Source organism: Polistes dominula, unplaced genomic scaffold, assembly GCF_049000335.1.
Source record: "Polistes dominula isolate Pdom_NZ unplaced genomic scaffold, Pdom_raw_medaka contig_80, whole genome shotgun sequence".
Classification (NCBI taxonomy): Eukaryota; Metazoa; Arthropoda; class Insecta; order Hymenoptera; family Vespidae; genus Polistes; species Polistes dominula.
Genome location: NW_028301111.1, coordinates 1,255,565 through 1,270,001, shown reverse-complemented (window position 1 = coordinate 1,270,001; position 14,437 = coordinate 1,255,565). Strand labels below are relative to the sequence as shown.

At 24.1% G+C, this 14,437-nt stretch overlaps 2 protein-coding genes across 2 annotated transcripts; both read left to right on the top strand.

Annotated features, from left to right (window-relative positions):
- The first annotated feature begins 786 nt into the window (after positions 1-786).
- LOC107071802 (serine protease inhibitor 28Dc) lies at positions 787-10,990 on the top strand. The gene is made up of 5 exons (XM_015331118.2): positions 787-1,275; positions 7,267-7,877; positions 8,911-9,243; positions 9,335-9,721; positions 9,805-10,990. Exons 1-5 carry the CDS (start codon positions 1,248-1,250, stop codon positions 10,681-10,683), a joined length of 2,238 nt encoding a protein of 745 aa, XP_015186604.2. The 5' UTR covers positions 787-1,247; the 3' UTR covers positions 10,684-10,990.
- A 913-nt stretch (positions 10,991-11,903) lies between these two features.
- Positions 11,904-14,293, top strand: LOC107071768 (TNF-receptor-associated factor 6). The gene is made up of 6 exons (XM_015331043.2): positions 11,904-12,159; positions 12,426-12,485; positions 12,668-12,798; positions 12,994-13,300; positions 13,380-13,528; positions 13,595-14,293. Exons 2-6 carry the CDS (start codon positions 12,429-12,431, stop codon positions 14,193-14,195), a joined length of 1,245 nt encoding a protein of 414 aa, XP_015186529.2. The 5' UTR covers positions 11,904-12,159; positions 12,426-12,428; the 3' UTR covers positions 14,196-14,293.
- Positions 14,294-14,437: the final 144 nt, after the last annotated feature.

Here is a 14,437-nt window from a genome sequence, read left to right as displayed (position 1 = left end):
CAGTCATACTCATACTTATTCTCCTTTACATTGTTTTTTTAAATAAATCTACAGTCTGTATTATACAGTTACATTTTTTTCCCTAAATGATAGAGTACAAAATGATTATTTACAACGTTTATTAACTAACACATAAATAAAATTAGATGAGTCTTAATTCGAAAGATCATTTTAATCAATCATACTCATACTTACTCTACATTTTCTCTTTTTAAAATAACTCTACAATCTGTATTATACAGTTACATTTTTTTTCCTAAATGATAAGATACAAAATGATTATTTACAACGTTTATTAACTAACACATAAATAAAATTAGATGAGTCTTAATTCGAAAGATCATTTCAGTCAGTCATACTCATACTTACTCTACATTTTCTCTTTTTAAAATAACTCTGCAATCTGTATTATACAGTTACATTTTTTTCCTAAATGATAGAGTACAAAATGATTATTTACAACGTTTATTAACTAACACATAAATAAAAAATTAGATGAGTCTTAATTGAAACGATCATTTCAATCAGTCATAGTCATTCTTATTCTCCTTTATATTTTCTCTCTTTTAAAATAACTTTACAGTTTGTACTCTCATAATATTCTCTGTTACTCTTCCACTCTCTCTCTCTCTCTCTCTCTCTCTCTCTCTCTCTCTCTCTCTCTCTCATACTCTCACACATAATGATCGCATATGTTGGATAGTAGTATTGAGGTAATGGGTAGTGGGGAACAGAAGAAAAGAATCGTCGTGAGTCCTCTCTGGGTAAAGGCAAGTTAGTATAATACTATACTACACACAACAACGTCAACGAACGAACGAGTCGGTCGTGTTGCTTGGAAATACCTTGTTTAGTCTCTGACGTATTCTAAATTTCATATTGAATTTGTTTTTTGTTGTTGTTATCGTTGTTGTCTTTATTTTCTTATTACGTTTTCTTCTTATTCATATTCTTGTCAAATCTTATCGATAATATTTAGAAATTTGTTATCGAATATCAATTTGTTCTGTGCTACATATATATATATATATATATATATATATATATATATATATATATATATATAAGATACGTGTATTAATGCATCTTCATTCAGTTTTCTTGTATCTCTGTTTGGTATAGTGTTGTTCTCAATTTTCTACGATATTTCAAATAGATGTATATATACATGTTGTCTTGTTTTAATTATATTTAATTGTACAAAGAGAAAGAGAATATTCAAAAGACCGGTGTTACTTTTTACAGTGATGTTTACATTTACACGCAGTTTTATAAGTAAGTAATCATTTTTGTGTATTTTATTTTTATTTCAATTTTAATTGTAATTGTAATTGTAATTTAATGTTATTTTGTTTCATTTTAATTTAAATTTGTTTAATTTAATTTTGTTTTATTTTATATTTTTATTTTATTTTTTTTTTATTTTAATTATATTTAATTTAATTTTATTTTATTTTATTTTTGTTTTATTTCAATTTAATTTAATTTAATTGTATTTTAATTTAATTTTGTTTTATTTTATATATTTTTTTTATTTTTTTGTTTTGTTTTAAATTTAATTAAAGAACACGGTTTATAGTTTTTCTTTTGGTTTTTTGTCTCTTCTTTTTATTATAATTAGATTTTTCAATCAATGTTTCAATCAATTGATCTTTCAAATCAAACGTGTAATTTTTGTTCTGATAATAAAATCAATCGTTAGAAAAAGAAATAATAAATATTTTTTCCTTATTAATTCTGAACAAGTTTTTGTATCAATTATCACATAGTATTTTTTCCTAACTGACACACAAACACAAACACTAGTACATTTTTGATATTTTACGTAGAACATTTAAACGTTCTTTCATTATATTATTATAATGATCAAAGAATGGCATCAGAGGTACAATCACACGTGGAACGTGACTTTAAGTATAATTCATTGTCAGTGTTTTAACTTTCATGGTGTTTCATCCTTTTTCCTTTTACGTTCAAGGTTATTTACTTTACTTGAGTATCAAGTATGTTAATATTTATTATCGTATATATACGATCGTATATATATGTAAATTCAATGTTGTTTTATTTATATATTTAATTTTTTTAAAATTATTTCATATAAAATGTACTCTTAATTATTATTTATTTATTTATTTATTTAATCATATTTTTGGATTTTACATATAAATGGACATATACATATTTTTGTTACATATAATTTGTCATATATAAATAGATTTTTAATTATTATTTATTTATAGATATTTTTATTTATTATAGTTAGGATATTTATAAAAATAATTCTTAATTAATAAAATATTATTAATAATTCTTTATATTTCTTAATTTAAAATATTGATTATATTTACATGAATAAAAATGTTAATAAATCTTTATACAATTATATATTATAATTTATATTAATTATATATAGATTATTAATTAATTATACATATATATATATAGATATAGATATTCAGAGACAGAAATCAGCACACATGAAAGTTTGATGATGAATATCTTTTAAACGCTTAATTTAATCGCCAAAACATAAGACACCATTTTTATAGAGCACTTAATTTCCTACAAAAATTTCTATTGCGCATTTTATAATAGTTATTTATTGTCGAGTTATAAAATTCATAAACAAAAATGAAATTTGTCTGAAAATCATCAAACTTAAATCTTCAATATCATTCAAATGGTGAGGTTTACGAAAAAAATATAAGATACCTTTTTTGTAGAGCATTAAATTTCCTACAAAATTTGTCTAAAACATTTTTCTGTACAATCAATAAATAATGAGGTATGAATTTTATTCTATTAGACTGAGAGTTATAAAATTCATAAACAAAAATGAAATTTGTCTGAAAATAATCAAACTTAAATCTTCAATATCATTCAAATGGTGAGGTTTACGAAAAAAATATAAGATACCTTTTTTGTAGAGCATTAAATTTCCTACAAAATTTGTCTAAAACATTTTTCTGTACAATCAATAAATAATGAGGTATGAATTTTATTCTATTGGACTGAGAGTTATAAAATTCATAAACAAAAATGAAATTTGTCTGAAAATCATCAAACTTAAATCTTCAATATCATTCAAATGGTGAGGTTTACGAAAAAAATATAAGATACCTTTTTTGTAGAGCATTAAATTTCCTACAAAATTTGTCTAAAACATTTTTCTGTACAATCAATAAATAATGAGATATGAATTTTATTCTATTGGACTGAGAAAAAAATAAAAAAACTGCGATGCGGAGGATCTTCCTATTAAAATGAAGAGCTCATATTTGGTGTGAATTTTTTCAAGGTGTCTACCAACCCATTTTTCTATTAAAATTAATTTATAAAATTATTTAATTATTATCTAAAAATTATTATAGGTTATATTGAAAATAATTGATATAAATAAATATAATTAAATTATTATACTCCATTACACATTTATTATAATTATTATTTACTAATTATAGAGGTTATATTTAAAGTTTATTAATTGATAATAAATAAATATAATAAAATTCTTATATTATTACAATCATATAATAATAATTATTTAAAAATTATTATAACTATTAAAAATCTATAAAAAAAAAAATGGTCATCATTTAGAATACAAGAAAAAAGAAAAAAAAAATAAATAAATGGAACAAAGAAAAAAGAAAAAAAAGAATCATAAATCACAAATTAAGAATATGCAGGTAGTAAAAGCCAAGATTAAACCGTGTTTTAGATAAGAACAGGTAAATATTATAAATAGGACATCATATCGAGGTCAGTGTCAAAGAACTGAACTGAACTAACATTAGGGATTTCCCCAGAATACCTGAATACCACCATATATAGTTACTTTGTTTCTTTGTTTACATGAATATATGGGTTATATATATACACACATATACTGAGTGTCATATATATATATACTGAACATCATTTACATTGTCATAATAACCCGGGAACCAGTGATAGTTTTTGGTGACCAATTTTAACCCTGACCATAATTCGTAGAATGTTAAATTTAGTTCTGCTGTAAAGCACAATGACCGTCCGCTGACGCACCAGCGGTGGGTGGGCCAACGGAAGTACCAAAAACCCGTCAAAAAATTGTTGACTTTCAGTCATTTTATCCCGGCTAAAATTTACACAGTTGATAGTTAATATAATTATTTAAATAAAACAAATCGTCAGCTGGCTGTATGTCGGTGGAAAAGCCATCATCTAGCCATGAAAATGCGTAAAAAAAAGTTTTGAGTTTGTCAACTTGTTTTCTTCTTTTTACCTGACTTCAAAATGGAGGGGAGGTTCTCAATTCGGATGCTTGTATTTTTTGTTCTTTCTTTTTCTTTTTTTTTTATCAACTCAATGAATTTCAGCCGGATTAAATTGATTGAAACTCAAAATTTGTTTTGACGTGTTTTCGGTGCTCCCGTTGGCCCACCCACCGCTGATGCGCCAGCTGACGGTTACTATAGTTTACAGCACAACTAAATGTAACATTTGACAAATTATGGTCAGGGTTAAAATGACTGATAAGGAAATGTCACTGACTTCCGGGCTATGAACTGAACTGACATTAAGGATTTCCCCAGAATATCTGAACACCACCATAAATTTATACTTTGTTTCTTTGATTACATGAATATATATGTGTCATATATATATATATATATATATATACTGACATCATTTATATTGTCATTAAAATCTTGATTACATCTTTGTCGTGCCACTAAAAAAAAAAAAAAAAATATTATCCTGACATTTTCGTAATATTTCATAAAATTCCCTCGCATCCTGGTTTTGTTTATTAATTCGATAAAATTGAAAGAAGAAAAAAAAAATAGAAAAAATTATTGAATAAATAAACGCAAGAGATATTATTAAACGATCATAGAATATTATGAGCCATTAAAAGTTCATTAATTTGTCAGTCTCAAATGTTAATGCGTGTAAAAAAAAGAAAAATGTCGAATGTACGGCCTTGCTAATCTTTTTTTTTTTCTTCTTTGTTTCTCTTCTTTTTTTCTTTTCTTCCTTTTTTTCTTTTGTATTATTGATGATCAACATCATTTAGCGACACTAATTAAGGTATTTCAAAATCATTTCGAAATAGTTTCTGTCACATTTGAATTGTAAATGTTTTTCATTCAAGCTTCCCTTTTTGTTTATAAGAGAAAATTATAATACAATGACCATTGTAAGATACGTCAATTATTACATTATTTAACAAAAATTACAATCCATTATTGAGACTGATTTTATGTAAAATCAATGAAAAATAAACAATGAAATTTTAAGTGATTGTAATTAAGAAGAATAAAAAAAAATAATCTAATAAATATAAAATATAAAATAAAAAAAAGTCAAATATAAAATGATTGTTATTAAGAAAAAATGTGATAAATGATATAATCAAAATATAAAATATAAAATTTAAAGAAAAATCAAACTTCTTAAAATAAATATAATTAAAAAAATGTTAAATAACATTATAATAAATATAAAATATAGGAATCAAATATAAGAGTATATTTTAAAATATAAAATATGAAATGAAAAGTCAAATTTAAAATAATTACAATTGAAATTATATTGGAAAATAATATAATAAATAATAAATATATAGATAATATAAATAAATAATATATAATAAAAAATAAATAATATAAAATATAAGTAATATAATAAAAAATATCAACAAAATAAGGCCGTTAGTAGGACCCTACATTGTATCAACAAAATAAAATATAAATAATATAATAAAATATAAATAATATAAATAAATAATATATAAAAAAAATAAATAATATACATGACCAATATAATAAAATATAAATAATGTAATAAAATAAAAATAATATAATAAAATATTAATAATATACATAACCAATATAATAAAATATAAATAATTTAATATAGAATATATAAATAATATAATAAAATAAAAAAAATATAGTAATTTGAAATTTGCAATAAAACTAAATAATAATAAATAAAACAACATTAACATTATTTACAATAATTAATATTAATCCTACTTGTGTGTGTGATATGCAAGTTAAGAAAAAAAGAATCTTGAAAAGCAAAAACAAAAGCAAGAAAAATAATTTAAAAAAAAAATACATAAATGTTTTAAATTGAAAAAAAAAAATAATAGTTCAATAAACATATTTTTCTATTTGTATAACAAACTATAGTTTAATGTATATCTTGACTATATTATAATTCACAAGGATGTTTATACACGATCGATAATAATATTATCATTTTATCGAGTCTAACTATAAACGTTTCTTTCATTATTTTTCTTTTTCTTTTTTTTATTTTTTCTTCTTCTTCTTTGTGTTCTTTTTCTTCTTTTTCTGCTTTTTCTTCATTTTCTTCATTTTCTTCATTTTTTTCTTTTTCTTCATTTTCTTCTTTTCATCACTGTAAAGGTTAGAAATCTTGTTTGTGTGTGTGTGTGTGTGTTTTTTTTTTTTCTAAATTTATCTACAATTATTTTTATAGAAACAATCTTTCATTCGTGTTCACGAATATCATTAAATTTTTGCAGAAAAAAAAAAACAAAATACAAATGACAAAACTAATTATGCATTAGGTCATACCACATTTTAAAAAATGTCATCACCCAGTGAATAGAATTTTATTATCGATTGCAATGATTATTATTACGTTTGTTTCCTGTAAGCAAACTAATTTGACTGTTCCGAACACGTCATTCAAAATATAGATAGAAAAAAATAACTTATGATACATACAAACAACATACAATGACAAGACAACAAACAATGATAGTACAATTTAAAAAAAAAAATAACAATAAAAAAACAATTTGTTCTTATAATATTAAACAAAATGAACAAAAGAGAGAGTTCATTGTTTAATTTTTTTTATTTTAATTTCGAAATTTTCTAATATATATATTGATTAAATTAAATAATAAATTAATTTATTAAAATAATTAATAATATTAAATTATAAATCGATTTAATAAATAAAATATAATTAAATATATATATATTTAAATTTTTTATAATTTTTATACTTTTTATTTTATAATTATTTATTTATTTTAATATTGTAAAATTTTTTAAATAATTTTTTTATATTAAAATTTATTAACTTATTATTATAATTTTAATATTATTATTAAAATTTAGATATAATTAATTACATTATATTATTAAATTATTACATTATTATATTATTATATTATTAAATTATTATTAATTATTATTATTATATTTAATTAAAATTTCATTTATTTTTCAGAAACGATGGAATTAATAATATTCTTAGGATTAATAATCCTAACTAAATCACAAATGATGTATCCGGATCAATTCGAATATGTTAAAGCTTTAAATTATCCAATTTATCCTTATGATCAACAACAAATATATCAATCTTCTTATAATCCTATTGCATATGCTCCACCTGTTGCATATGCTGCACCTGCTGCAGCAGCACCTGCAGCAGCAACAGCAACAGGAACATATTCACAAACTGCATATTATGCACCACAACAACAACAACAACAACCAGCACAAACTGCATACTATGCATCACAACAACAACAACCAGCACAATCTGCATATTATGCACCACAACAACAACAACAACCAGCACAAACTGCATATTATGCATCACAACAACAACAACAACCAGCACAAACTGCATATTATGCACCACAAGCTGCATATGCATCACCAATGGTATATTCTTTGGAAAGTGCATATCCTGCAGCACCTGTATATTCTAACCTTAATCAACAACAAAAACGTGTTTCTCGAAATGGTGAAACATCAGGAATAAATGCAAATACAAATACTCAGCCAATTTCACCACTTGCTCAAAGTTTACCACCGGATTGGGCTTATCAGGTAAGATATTAGATGCTATTAGTATTTTTTTTTTCTTATTAACATGTTCTATGCCACATGTACCATAAATGGTGGTCTGATGGTACTCGATGTACCTGATGGTCAAGTTTTTAACACGTTTTTCCTAACAAGTATTTTTTGCAAGGTTCAAAACTTGACCATCAGGCCAGGTGTATCATAAATTGTACACTCACAGACATATTATTCATTTGATGAGCTGTAAAAACATACATTTTATGAACAAATTTAATTCTGTAAAAAATATTTACACCCCAAAAGGATGAGGCATTGTAAAATAATGTAGTACAGAAACAAAGCACATAAATTTGTTTAATTTTAATGAAATACTGTATGAATATATAAGAATCTTTAGTCAAAACATTAAATGGTCTGTATAACAAAGTTGGGCAGAAATTTTGGCAGGGATTAATTAATTAACAAAATTACAGGTAACACTCCTACAACAGAATTTTATAAAAAATTCTGAAAACCTTGGTACACCATTGTATTTCTACTAACACTGTATAAAACAATGAGGGGTTGTCCAACATATTTAAAAAAAATTAAAATTACCTTAAAATAATGAACTGTATAAGAGGGTTACCTGTATTCAAATATTTACATTCTATACGATGAATTTATTTCAATTACAATTTATTTTATATATTTGTTGTTAAGAGGTAAATGATATTATTTCTAAAGGTGTCACGAAGTTGACATTAAATATTCAAATATTAGATGCAATTGCATTTCTTTTTACTAATTAACAAAATACAGGTAACACTTTTACAACAGGATTTAAAAAAAAATTCCAAGAACTTTGGTACACCATTGTATTTCTACTAACACTGTATAAAACAATGTGGGATTGTTCAACATATTTAAAAAAAAATTAAAATTACCTTAAAATAATGACGCAAATAAATAATGAACTTTGGCCCTGTTATAAGAGGGTTACCTGTATTCAAATATTTACATTCTATTCAATAAATTTTTATAATTACAATTGATTTTATATATTTGTTGTTAACAGGTTAACGATATTATATCAAAAGGTGTCACGAAGTTAGCATTAAACATTCAAAACGTTATATACGCTAACAATCTTTTATCAAGAACTACTGAGAAAGATAACATAGTATTTTCGCCTCTTAATATAGCTGGTGCATTAGCTATAGTTCATTTAGGATCAGCTGGTGTAACATTCGATGAAACATCAAGAATCCTTGGACTTGCTACGGGTGTAGACATTGCAACTCATTCTGAACTGGTTCATCAGATATTTGGTTTATTAATGTCCATTATTCATCAAGGTGTTTCTGGATCAACCAGAACCATAAACATTGCTAATGGAATATTTTTACAGGTATATATTATAATTATAAATTAATGAAATTTTATCAAGTGTCTAATGAAATCATTTGTTTCATTTCTTGTTTTCTTTTAAATCATTTTAGGAAGGTTATCCAATAAGACCAGAATTCAAAACGATCAGTGAAAACGTATACAAAAGTGAAGTGGTCAATCTTGATTTTCTATTGAAAGGAAAGGAAGCACAAGATAGAATAAATGCATGGGTTAAAGATAAAACCAATGGAAAGATTGCATCAATTTTAAATGATGAACCATCACCAAGTACATCAGTTATCATAGCATCTGCGTTATATTTCAATGCAGAATGGGACAGATTTTTCATAAATGGTATTACCAAGAAAAGATCATTTTTCATAGAACCTAATCAACAAATCACAGTTGATTTTATGTACAATGCTGGAGATTTTCCTTTTTATGAGGACAAAAATATTGGTGTTAAAATTGTTGGCTTACCATACAAGGGATTGGATGTAAATATGAGACATTTGTATTTTGTATTCTTTTGTTTGACAATTTAATTAGAAATATTAATATGTATATTATTGTTTTATAGACAACTATGTACATTATATTACCAACCATAGAAGGTGCAAGTGCATTGGGTGAATTTGAAAAAACTTTGACACCAGAGATCATTGAATATTTGATTCAAAATATGAGAAATCAAACTTCCATAATAGGAATACCTAAAATGAAGATTACAAGTTCTTATAGATTGAAAAAAGTATTACAAAGTTTAGGTTTGGTATCATTGTTTGAACCAACACTTGCTGATTTGAGTTTATTGTCATCTGGTAAAGCAAATCAAAACGAATTAAGTTCAAATTCGGAAGTATCAGCAAATGCAGATTTTAACAGACCAATTAAACAAATTGGTACCACCAGATCATCTGATAACAGAGATCAATTGATATTTTCAAGATTTGGTGGTACATTGGACGAAGGACGTGATAATAGAAAAAATCTATTTCACTTTATTGACACTAATCGTAATTACAATGTTGAACAATGGTCTACAGGATTTAATATTAGAAGATTGCAAAAGAAAAAACGTGAAATTGAACGAAAACGTATCAACGTATCAACGAACAATTTGAACAGAATGAAAAGACAAACAAGTGTACCTGAAGAATTTCTTCGTATCATTGAAAATAGAAATTTCCGATTTTATGGTTTGGACAATCTTAGAAACAGCGGTGCATTGAATAATCCTCATTTATATGCTGATGATGTATTACACAAAGTAGACATTGATATTAACGAAAAGGGTACTGAAGCTGGTGCAGCAACTGCAGTTGTGTTGGAAAGGGATGGTAGACAGAAAAGGTTAATTGCTAACAGACCATTTTTATTTTTCATCAGACACAATCCTACGAAATTAATATTGTTCTGGGGTACCATTAACACACCTACACCGAATTATCCTAACTAGTAAACATTTTTATTGTTGTTAACCCTTTTGTGTTCGAATATCATTCCAAACAAAATTAATTAAAGGGTTGTGCATCGTACGATCCTTTTGTATAGGTTTTTAATAATCAAAAGGGTTAACTTCAATTTTTTATTTAACAGTATTTAACAATTTTTTTTATTTTTTTTTTTACTATAATTACCTCTAATATATATTTATATGTATGTGATATATATTTATACATATATATATATATATATTTACAATTGATTGAAATCCTATTTAATTATAAGTAGAGGTCAATAATAAATACAAATAAGTTACATTATTTTTTTTTTTCTATCTCTCTTTAACATTTCATTCGCATTACAACATTAAATATAAGACAAGACTTTTGTTTTTGTTTCTTCGCATAAAACACCAAAGAAAATGAATTGCAATTGTATTTAGTGCTTATTTAGTGTTTTTTCTTGTTTTTTTTTTTTTTATCTAGTTTTAGTTTATATAAAAAATTGATTTTTTTTATATAAACCGCTAAATAGTTTTTTTTTTTTTTTTTTTTACATTAGTTCATTTTAATACGTTATTTATATACTGTATATTAGTTTTATACTTTATATATTAGTTTATATTATATTTGTTCCTATATATATATATATGAAAAAAAAGAAAAAAAAGAAAAAAAATTTACTTTGTGCATTAATTAATTAAAAAATTAAAGCTTGCTTCAAAAGGATATTTAATTATTGCATTTTCATTACCTTCATTGAACCCAAATTTAAATTCAAATTCCTCTAACGTCACGTGACACTTAGAGTGTCACGTGATTTATTCCTTGTCGACTATCGATATAAAATTTTCGATTTAAAGATTTAATTATTTCGAAAATTTAATTTAAGATTGCGATGGTTTTTTTTTTATTATAATAATTATTTAATTGAAATATATTAAATATGATTGTGGGCGAGAGAAATTAAATGCAATTTTGATATTTTTCGCAAAAATTTGATTACAACGATTTTTTTTTTTTGTTGAAAAATTATAATGGCACCGAAAATGTATGACACAAATTTAAATCATCTTTTTTAATAATGATTGAACATAGTATAATTAAGTCGATATTATAATAATAGTATTATATAAAGCACAACAATTTCTAAATTAACATCTGTCGATAATTCAGATTCCTATAAATAAAATTTCTACAATAACATTGATTATCTTCGAAGTGCAATAAAAGATGGCAGATAATCTCCTTGAAATATTTCCATTTATACAAATAAATATAACCCTCACACATAAATACAGTACAAGCATAGTAATATGAAATCAAAATAAAATCCAATTTTGTAATATTTTAACAAGAGACATGGAAGAATAACAAGTTTTTATATTTCTTTAAGATGATTTCCATCAAAATAAAAATCTAACAATATGTGTAAATAAAATGATAAATATTGAAATTTCATCATATTAAAATTCTTCATAAACAATTAGGTTAGTACATATTTTTATTGAAAACATTTAATATAAATTGTTTCTGACGTAAAAATATTTTCTTTTAAATTGTTATCTATATATATATAATTATAATATTGCTATCTATCATATATATATATATATATATATATATAAAATTATAATATTGTTATCTATTGTATATATGCATATTTATATATATTTATACATATATAATAAATAACATACATATATAAATATATATGTATTTCTTATTCTTAAACTTATCATAACCTCTTTTACAGATAATGGCCACATCAAAGAATTCTACTGAACCTGTTAAAGTGGCAGAAGAAAGTGGAATAGTACGTATTGTATTATTTAATTTATATTTATATTTATATCTATATTATCTTATTTTATTATTTTTTTTTTTCAAATAATTGTGTATAGTAATCGATGATAGATTGTTTTGTTATTGAATCTTTCATGAAACAATGCGTTAACATTTATTTTCATTAACTGATGTGCACTTGATTTGGTGCAGTGTGGTGATGGTATGAAAGAATACTTGGAACCACGGTTTGAGTGTCCAATTTGTTTAACATGGCTACGTGATCCAGTTTTAACATCTTGTGGTCATAAATTTTGTTCACGGTGCATTTACACTTGGTTACAGTAAGTTTTATAACAATTTTCATTATATTTGAATCATCAAAAGTATTACCAATAAAACAATAATGTAATATTTATTACTATTACAAATTAAAATGTTGAAATTATTAATGTGTACATGCATGACAGTACTAATATGTTTAATCATATTACATTTGTTTTGAATTGTTTTTTTGTTTTGTTTTTTGTTTGAATTAGAAAAGAAGGTGCTTGTTGTCCAATAGACAGTCAACCATTAAAATCTGAAAGCGATCTTTTCAGAGATCTTTATACAAGTAGAGAAATATCACAACAACGTACCACATGTGTGTATCGTCAACTTGGTTGTATGACTGAATTGTCACCAGTTGATATGGAAACTCATATCAATGAATGTACATACAAAAATCTGTCAACTTCAAATGATATTCCATGTTCCTTTAAAGACGTCGGTTGCATGGAATTATTTTGTTCGAAAGAAACTTTGCGCATTCATTTGGATAAAAATATCAATTTACACTTAACTGTTAGTACATTAAAAAAATACGATAAAACATTAAACGAATTAATTAATATTTACTGTATATATTTATTTACATTAACAGATGATATTAAATTCACTTTCACGTATATCGATGACTCAAAACAATGTCAGTGCTTTATCTGCAGAATCTAAATTATGGGATCCACCACCTAAAAATGGAACATCGGTGTCGGATAAAGAACCACCACCTGATTGGCAACAATTATTAAAGTAATTTACAGAAATATATATTTCTATATCATATTTATAGTATATTAAGCAATGTAATATTTTTAGGAATTTGTATGAAAGGATAGTTGTATTGGAACAACAAAATCGAGAACTTTCAATTACAGTCTCCAATCAAAAGAATCAATTAACCGCATTACAAACTTCAATACGTTTTAACAAAGATGAAATGTTATTGCGTAATTGTAATGGTGTTTATATATGGAAATTAAATTCCTTTAGAGAAAAGCTCAATGCTATGATAGATGATCCTTTAAAGATGTATTATAGTTCAGGATTTTATACTGGACCTAACGGTTACAAAATGTGTGCAAGAATTAACATATCATCTAAGGATCCAGAATTTTTATCATTACTTTTACATATCATGAAATCTGAGAATGATGACGCATTGGATTGGCCCTTCAATGGTGTTATGTACTTTGTATTGATACATCCACATAATTCAGAAAAAGATATTAGAGAAAAGACTTGTTCAAGACCTGATCTTGAAGCTTTCAGAAAACCCATTTGTGAATTAAACAAACGTAGTTTTGGTTATGTTGAATTTGTACGTATACAGGATTTAATTGATTTTTTACGAAAAGATACTTTAACATTTCGTATTGAAGTACGTACCTATGATAAGTTTCAATTACCATTACTTTAAGAAACAATTGTTTTAATTATTATTGTTTAAGCTTTGTATATAGTATATAGATTGTATAAATTTTTATATATGTATTATTAAACTAAGATATTTTTTTATATCAAGTTTTTTTATATATATATATATATAATGACATTATATATTAAACAAAATACAATCCGTCCATATAATGTTTGTATTGCAACAAAGTTGTTGACTTAAATATAATACAAAAATATAGAAAATAACAGTATTATAATAAT